The sequence below is a fragment of the Papaver somniferum genome, unplaced genomic scaffold, assembly GCF_003573695.1.
Source record: "Papaver somniferum cultivar HN1 unplaced genomic scaffold, ASM357369v1 unplaced-scaffold_115, whole genome shotgun sequence".
Lineage (NCBI taxonomy): Eukaryota > Viridiplantae > Streptophyta > Magnoliopsida > Ranunculales > Papaveraceae > Papaver > Papaver somniferum.
Window position 1 is genome coordinate 1,562,476 of NW_020620492.1, and position 9,216 is coordinate 1,571,691.

At 36.9% G+C, this 9,216-nt stretch overlaps 1 protein-coding gene across 1 annotated transcript; it reads right to left on the reverse strand.

Moving 5' to 3' along the window:
- Positions 1 to 646: 646 nt before the first annotated feature.
- Positions 647 to 6,633, reverse strand: LOC113329232 (histone-lysine N-methyltransferase, H3 lysine-9 specific SUVH4-like). Its single transcript, XM_026576193.1, has 15 exons — positions 6,503 to 6,633; positions 5,369 to 5,502; positions 4,812 to 4,917; positions 4,197 to 4,251; positions 3,948 to 4,057; positions 3,638 to 3,793; positions 3,327 to 3,428; positions 3,087 to 3,185; positions 2,734 to 2,783; positions 2,551 to 2,639; positions 2,265 to 2,424; positions 2,022 to 2,127; positions 1,759 to 1,941; positions 1,380 to 1,607; positions 647 to 1,188 (listed from the first exon to the last, which is right to left on the reverse strand). Exons 2-15 carry the CDS (start codon positions 5,476 to 5,478, stop codon positions 1,075 to 1,077), a joined length of 1,668 nt encoding a protein of 555 aa, XP_026431978.1. The 5' UTR covers positions 5,479 to 5,502; positions 6,503 to 6,633; the 3' UTR covers positions 647 to 1,074.
- Between the last annotated feature and the right edge of the window lie 2,583 nt (positions 6,634 to 9,216).

A 9,216-nucleotide genomic window follows, 5' to 3' on the forward strand; every position in this document is an offset into this window, starting at 1 on the left:
TTTTATGCCTGTTTGGGTCTGACTCGTGACCTGAATCTGACTCAGAATGCGATTCGTTTTTTGTTTCTTGAAAAAGAGTGTGATTCTGTTAAAGTCGGATATTTCTCATTTTCCCGATATCTGACTCGGCTCACACATTTGACATTTTTCCGTATCTGATTCGGGATCTGATTCAGGTCACACGTTTGACATGGAGCTATTTGAGTCGGGCCTCATTTTGTACCTGACTCGTTGGACACATATCTGGATTCAAAAAATTATACTACTCAGTTATTTTGAAATGGAATGAGAAAAACTTTATTATTTAACAATTTTTGAGTAAGATGCAACGATTCAGATTTGAATGAAATGAGTTAGACCCAGATGAGTAGTGAAGTGAAGTCGGATTCAGATGTAATGAGTCAGCTAAGTTATAAACAACAAAAACTTGATACCAGGTGAGAGATGTTATGGTTGTACGGTGGTTTATAGACAAGGGCATTCACAATCTAAATTCAAAACTTTTTTGAAATAATTAGCAAGCTCTACGAATTTTAATGACATAAAATCTGCAATGTCAAGGATCCGCCATCGTGATCCAAACTCCAAAGCCTTGCAATATGAAAAATGACATAAAATCTGCAATGTCAGAATAGGCAATGGCCTTGAGTGCGTTGGATATCATTATGAACTTAAATAGCCAATACACAATCATCTGGAAGTAGCATCCAGGGCAGAATTCTTGTCCAATGTCTATGTACAGGAAAAAGTAGAGAATACTACAGAAAGATAATTAAAAATCAAAATCCACACAATGTTGTTTCCACACGAAAAATGGGGTTCGAATGAATTCATACACCTAATGAGGAAGTGACGTCTTTCGTCAGCAAAATTTGGAAATCATTTTGTCAATGACTCAAAGAAATGATTTAAAATAAATTTTGCGTTACTTAAATAATCGGCCTCCGCATATGCTTGCACCTCAGAGGCATGCCGGCCATCCTGCCATCTCTTAACATTGCCATCGGAGACTTTTCTTTATTATCTGAAGAAGTAATTCCAGTCTGGAAGAGAAAAGTTTGGGGTTTAGCGTTGCTAAAATAAACGGCCTCTGCATATGCTTGCGCCACAGTGGCATGCCATCTCTTTAACATTCCCATCCGCATCCAACACGCTGCCTATGGGATAACCATAGTCACAAGAAAGCTCCTATTTGCAACACCAACACATTAGTTTTACTTGTGAAAGTAACATGGAAAAATGCTATTGATATTACAGAGAGGCGATAAATGAACACACTATTCAAATCTGCACGTTTTGATTGTTTATTAAAAGAAAAGGATGATATGAACTATGATAAAAAAATAAAAAACATGTTCGGGAATGGTAAAACGGCTAACCTGCAGCGGAGGTATGTTTTCTGCAGCAAATAGCATAACATGAGCAAGTTTAATATTCAGATGGGAGCTCAATACACACTGGACAAACAGGTTAGGATCACAACTATGATTGATAAATCTTCCAACGTTGCCAACAGGGCCTGCATCTACACAGAACTCTGGTTCTAGCTTCTTGACATTAGTTGTGATGTGAGGACGGAAAGGAGTAGAAACCTCTTCTATGCGCCGCTGTCAAAGAAAAAAGCAGAAAATTCCATCATAAAGATGTAAACAAATGCACCAGTGGCCAGACGGGAAATTAGACTTGTCTTACTAGAAAGCAAAGACTAACTGAAGAAATTAACAGTTAAAAGCGAGTTATTTGGATTAGGTATCACACCTCTCTTCCCTCGAGACCATTCATGGTCTGCAAACAATCAATATCGAAAATGTAGTTCTGCTCAATGGTGTTGTCTATGTCCTTAGTCCTCATAAGAATTCCCGCATATTCACAAATGAAGGACCCAGCAGGAATAAAGTCCCAAGATCTTAACGCCCACCCTTTATTTGGAGTACGGAATACCTTTCAAGAGACATCGTAGTATATAAAAGCTGAGATCCTGATAATACGAATGTTATCAATTTTAGAAAAAATATACAAACCTCAAATCGGTACTTTATCCCCTGTTGTGATGTTTTGTTCACGCAAGAATCCTTGCAACCACACTTCGGCCCACACTCATACACTACTGACTTTGCTTCAACAAGTCTGCCAATTGAAAGTAATCTTACGGTTAGACAAGAATACATATACGATGCAATACTGATAACAAATAACAGCGTGAAAAAATTCAAAGGGGTATGGTGATTGTGTAAGTTTGTTATGTAAAATAATGAAATGCACACCTGCCACCGCCCGTGGGAACATATGGAAAATCTGCTCCATTGAGCTTCGCACAGCTACAGATACTAGGATCAGTACAAGTCCCTTCGCATCCACACCTAGAGACCCTTATGGGGAGCTTCACATTATCGGCAACTTCATTAGACTTGCAATATCTAAATCCTGCAGTTTTGACAGTTCATCATCTGACATCTGAATTATGATTATCTATTTATTACAGAATCCAAACCTGGCTTCATAATAAATACAACGAGGAAAATGCAACAAAAGTTTGAAGTTTGAACTAGCCTGTAGGTGGAACAGGAGGATCATCAATTAAATTTGTGGCCGGAATTGGAATGGCTTCTTGGCCTCCAGATATGTCTCTGCATACCAACCTTCAATAATAGGATGTTTAGATCAGATACATACTTGAATTACATGCTTCTCGAAAAGAAAAGAAGAAAAGAACTTAGCCTTCCAACACCGTACCCACGTAATTCATCAATAGACTTGGGAACATGTCCTTTATAGTTTGTGGCCTGTCCGCATAAAATTTTATTTCAGAAAACTGTATTAGGAGTATTGACAAATTAGCAACTTAATATAATTAGAAAAATGGAGACCCAGTAAGTTGGTAAAACTCATAGAAATATCTTCTATTCAATAAGATAAAACTAGGACTATTTGGTAAAACTAGTAGAAATAAGATCCCCACTTAGTGGAGGTAACAAGTCTAAACCTAGATTACGAACTTTCAGGCCAAAGTATCTAAACGAATTGAATAAGAGAAAATATTTAAGCAAAGGTTAACAAACTTAGTTTATCCTGATGAAACGTCAGACCTGGTTAATAGTCAATGGAGGCTGCCCTTCAAGACGTTTCATGCCAAACTTAAAAACAGTAAATCCAGAAGAACCTTTCTCTGCCCAGAATTTAACAACCTGCAGATACAGTAATATACAAGCAATTAACAAGTTAAGGATTACAAAACAATCATAATTGAAGGGAAAATCAACAGAGAAGATTATGGAACATACAAGCGTATGTGCTTCAAAAATTCAAAATGACTACTGTATACGAACCTCGTACAAGCCGTCATATGTGTACAACCATTTGCGCATACTATCTGTATATTCTGATTGCGAACGAATTAGTCTCACAGGGACATGTTGGTCAACATTATTCTGCCAATGGACAACCAATGTCAGAAACTAGAAGAAAAAATTATTCAATGCAGTAAATTGAGCTCTTGAGCAACCATATTTACACTATTAACCTTATGCAACTGATTCGGTTATGACAAACAATGTGAAAATCTGATAACAAATGACAAATGTAGAAAAAGGTCTATGTAAATATGAGAACAACATAAAAGAACACTTGAGTTACCCACCTTGAGTGCCAAATAACTACCCTTGAGATTACCCTTAAGATTAGTGCCACCTTGACTGGTATAAACTACATCATATTCATTATCCATGCCATCTTCATACTGCCATGACATAATGATCGATAATGCAAGCGGAAAAGTGTACGTTTTAAACTTTTCCTGGAGACAAAAAAATAAAGTAAATTTAATGAAGTAAAACTATAGAAAGATCATAAACAAGACATGATTGATAAAACCACCAACAACTCCCACCATCATCCTCTACACGCAACACAAAGGAAAAAATAAAATAGCAAAACTGTGTATGCATCACCATATTTGCATAGGACGTTGACATGCAGTCGACTCCACTACTCCAGTTACCATGTAAACCTATAGAAACAATTTCTGCCCGTGTTCCAAACTGCTGACCAACATCAACGCCTGACTGACAAGAACGAAGAAGAAGATCCAACAAATTCATAAGAAGAAACCAAAAAACCTCTTGTAATCAATTAAAACTGGTACTGGTACCAATGGGAGAGGGAGATAACAGAAGAATCAGCTAAGTCAACCAACCAACCTGGAAGATGACCAATTTGCTTTTCTGGGTACAGGGTGGTTTTAGTTTGCATCATCTGAGAAGCAATAAAACTCAGTAAATTACAAGAGAAACCAATATAATGCTTCCTAGTCCTACTGGTTTGGAGACTACCAGCCACATTTAACCAACAATAGGACAACTGCTATAGAACATAACTATTTATTTTCCAGTAGCCTCTGTTGAGTTGCTATAGAACATAACTGTTATTCTCGAGTAGCCTCTATTGAGATCATTATCTTCAACATGTGTTTCCAACTAAGATTCTAAGAACGAAATGATAAGTCACTGCACTGGATCAAGATGAGGGTGTCTGTCAAGGAAAACAGGCTCCTAGAGACATCAGGTATCAAGAAGATAATTTCCTATTAACTACTATGATCCCTCAGATGTATCAAAGAGAGGAGACTTCTTTGCTCCTCCAAAGTAAAAACCACTAAACCTTACATCCCGGGTCATTGCTAGCAGCCTGGCTTGGTGGAGTGATGGAGAGCCCGCAAACAGCTATGTCCCAAATCCAAAGTAACTATTCCAGGTACAGATAAATAAACACTTGTATTATTATTGTTGGAATTCATAAACAACAATCAATCGAACCTTATTAGCCGATGTTAATTCACATTTATTCAACACTGTCCTTGGGCAAGCAGGACCATGACGCGACAATGGTTTGGACTTTGAGCTGGTGGCACAATGTGTATTTCTGCAGGTACAACAAGAAGTTATTGAAGTTCTTATAACAAATAACAAAGAGACAAGAAGCGCTGTGGGACATATTTGGATGGCCTTGAGGGCAGTTGAGGGCTAAATTCTGGCGGTCAAAGGAGGTCCACCTTTGGGCCAACCACCCACTCCTCCCCTCCATGTGTAATTCTCAACATAGATTAGCTCCATGTGGTAAAAAACGATGGCTAATTTCATTTCTTATATTAAACCAGGAAGGAATGTCATACATCGACAAGAGCATTAAATGGTACACTATCACATTAGATTGATACTAAGGATTCTAGAATCTTTGACAAAGCAATCCAAGTACCGTGAAATCCATTTTTTATTTTTAAATTAAACCCACAAAAATCTTTAGTAAGCAGGAACAGGTAATATTTTGCAACCTACATAAGACAAAAAAAAAAGTGTGATAGATATGAACTTACAAGCTTTGTAGTTGAGAGTCATCTGTTGTACCATTCAACCTTGCAGAAGCCGACTCATATCTGTTTGGGTTAACCTTCGAAGATGTAAATCGGGCCTTCTTACGTTGCATCCTAATGTAATTTTTAGGAATAAACTGACACGACAAAAAGAAAATCAGTTTTCAAAAGAATCAAAAATAGGATGCTGGCATTGTAAGTAAGCTAATCTCTAATAAGCACACTAAATAAATAACTCATGAGTTCCGTGAGTATTTCATGAGATGACCACAGCAATTACCAAAACGACTTTAAAGCACACAATCGAGATTCATGAGAACAACTTTTGAAACCTCTCAAAAATTGGTTCCCTCCCTGCCTGGGAGAGTCCTACACAACCTAGCTACATTTTGCTTAGCCAATCACCAGGTGACTACACGAGCCCCACGAAGATCTAGAAGTTTATACATTGTCTTGATAAAGTATAGAACTACCATTGATTCTGAATACCCATTATTTGGATTCACTCAAACCATTGAAATCAGAAATGAAAAACCAAACAACAAAACTAATCAATGCCACCTCTTCATTAAAAAAAAAAATCGACGAAACCAAGGGAAGTCCAATCAGATTACCACCCTGGATTCTCCAAAATAAATCAAACTATTTGATCCAATAATGGAGTCAAAAATGAGTTCACTGCCTGAGAGAATCTTAAACAAAGTAACTACACTTAACTTATCAATCACCAGACTACCCGAAGCCCACGAAGATCTGACAATGTATATACATTGTCTTGGTAATAACAATATAGAACAACAAAATAAAACAATATCACCATCATCGATATTGAATAGTGATACCCATTGAGGATTTTCATCAGTCAATTAAATGAAACCAGAAAAGACAAACTTAAAACAACAAAATTGATCAGTGCCATTTATTCTTAATCGAACTCTTTTCGGTGAAATCGAGGGAGGTTCTCAATTACAGTAACTACTCAGATTCTTCAAAGTTCATAAAATCAAATGATTTGATTTTAATTTAGGATTTTTGGACTAGCATTTGTGTGTTAAAATTGAAAACCAAAATTAAAACCCTAAAACATAATCGATGAAGTAATTGAATCGACGATAGTAATAAGAAAAGGGTATATACCTCGTCGGCGGCAGTGGAACCGAGAACATAAACCTTAGCCCTGAAAGGAAAGAGTATAAATGGCGATCCTGGCTAGGAAAGAAGGAATTTGAACTTCGATTTTGGTGCTCTTTTAGACTGTTTTAGTCAAGTTACTTGAACTTTGACTGTTTTCGATTCTTGAGGGGGACTTTTTTTTCGGAAATTATATTGACCGAATCATTCATCCGAAAAAACTACCAACTGAGACATGTTGTGGGACACACTGAACACCCAATGCCATCCTTTTTTTTTTTTTTTACATAAAAACTCAAGGCAAAAACACCCTAAGGAACCATTACAACTTCATAAACATCATTACAGGGACCATTATAGAGATAGTGTATGCAACAGAAATTACATGGATAATATGACCAACAACACTTACAGATATAAGAAACTTGAGCAGATTTGACTAATATGGACACTAACAACTCTAGAAACACAGCAAAGAGAATCACCCAATAATACAACTAATTGAATTCTTTCCTTGTGAAGTTTAGATGGTATTATTGTTAGGATCCAAAAAAAAATCCATCCATCTCTCGGGGCTTTTGGTGTGTGGAGATGAACAACCAAACATAGCACTCCTTTCCTGGTCACGAATAGGAGAGGCAGGATCATACAATGATCCACTTTTTTGTAACAAAGTAACTGAAAGAAACCCAATATAGGGGTATTGATTACTGATACGATCTTGCTACTTCGTCTCTTTGAATCAGATGTAATGTTGATTGATCTTAGAGTTAAGTATGTTATGTTGCTGCCATCCCAATTTCATTACTGTACAGACTGTTAGATTTTTTTTTGTGACAGGGATAAAGATAATCCTCCCAATTTCATAAATATTGAAAAATTATAAACATCAGATACATCATTGAAAAACATCAGGGGTAATTTAGACCATTGTTTATATAGGGAATATTAGCTGGGGGACAACAAGCTGCTGCAGATGCCATATTATCCGCAATGCAAGAAATTGATGCTCAACAACAAGAACAATGGGAAGCAAAGCAAAAAGTACCTGACATTTATCAGCAACAAGTACCTGCAATGAACCAACACATGCAGCTATCATAAGACAACCTTGATAGTGCAAACTCATTCCAAGTAGCTTCTGAGGTTAGTTGTAATGAGTATCATAATCAACTTGATGATGAAACTAGTCAAGGAAATGAAAAATCCAAAGCCAATGGTCATGCTGAGGCTTATAGTACTGAAGCACTTGATACTGTTGTTGATGTTCTTAAAAACAACATGGGTGGCTTGAGAGATACTTACATGTGGAAAGTAGTGAACAAGAGGAGCAGGCCTGGTCAAATCTTTAAGGAGACTGAATTTTGGAGTGGATCTGGCTCTTCACAACATTTGCCAGCAAATTCCACTGCTTATTATAGGAACTAGGAATCTCATGCAATCGTACTTTCATTGGGATTCTCCTCTACCAGCTGCAAAGAAACTGAAAATCACTGAACTTGATGGTAATGACCTGAGCTACCACTCAGCAAAGATGCAACCAGAAGAATCAAGGCCAAAAGATATATTTGTGTGTGAAGAAAGTGATGACAAGATGAAATCCTATCCCCATCAATGGTTTAGAGGAGAAGCATCTGAAGCATCTCATAAGGACAAAGACCCAAAAGGAAAGGGAAAACAGGTTGCAAACAAGGAAAACTAATCAACCTGGCCCTAGCCTTGTTATGCAGAAAACTACGTGTGATCTTGTGTGTAGGCTACTACCAGAGTCTGTGAACTCTCTATCCTGTTTATTTTTGCTTCTATATCCTGCTTTCCCTTTTAGTTTCTGCCTTAAGTTTTTAGCTAGTTCTTATTCTAGTGTTTATAGTAGCTAGGTTTCTGTTGTGTGCATTCCCTTTGCTTTAGTTCATCCTGCTGTATGTAATATATCTTTAGTCCTTAAATCTTGTATTTATCTCTGCTTCAGATCTTAGTGTTAATCCTTTTTATTCTCCTGGCCTCTAAGTAAATTTCCTGCCTTTCTGTTTCAATTTCTCTTTGTGGTGCTCAATTACTAGTATCTGCTTTCAATTCAATCTCTTATGATTCATTTAAGTTATTCATTATACTTTTTTGACATCTCTGCTCCTTGCTGTACAATCTGTTCTTAGTCTGTACTATTGTACAATCTCTTTCCCCTTTGTGATGTCTTAATTTGTGCATCCATCTTTTCTCTGATTAAACCTTGTGTAGTACTTTTGACATTCTTTACTGTTCCTTTGAAGTGTTTTATTTCACACTCTGAGCTTTCTCTCTTGTAGTTCATACATCTTAAGCTTCTTGCAATCCATCTTTTAAACAAGAAAATTTACTTCCCTAAAAATCTCATCCTCTAGGTTCTTACCAACTGTTTTGCAGAGTAGTTCTGTCTAAGCAAGATGAAACTTTTGTCTTGGAACTTGTAGGTTATAGGTACCCCTCTCACTAAGGACCACTTCCAATACCTTAGACAATATTACAGACCTGACATAGTGCTCTTAGCCGAGACAAAGGCTCCGGTGTCTCGGATGGATTTTTTCTTCAAAAAATCCAATTTTCACGACTGGTTCATTATCCCATCTGTGGGTTTAGCAAAAGGGTAGGCAATTGCCTGGCATAATAACATGGATTTAAAATTAATGTCAGCAAAATATAACGTGTGCCATTTTGAAGCAATTTTAAGTGAAGAGAAGACTTTC

What these genes read in the sequence shown, in the direction of transcription:
- LOC113329232 (XM_026576193.1), bottom strand. Translation starts at nt 5,478, where the DNA reads ATGCAACGTAAGAAGGCCCGATTTACATCTTCGAAGGTTAACCCAAAC. An exon ending in CAACGTCCTATGCAAATATG is followed by an intron (nt 3,794 to 3,947) that starts GTGATGCATACA and finishes TTTTGTCTCCAG; the next exon opens with GAAAAGTTTAAAACGTACAC. An exon ending in CTCCATTGACTATTAACCAG is followed by an intron (nt 2,784 to 3,086) that starts GTCTGACGTTTC and finishes TTATGCGGACAG; the next exon opens with GCCACAAACTATAAAGGACA.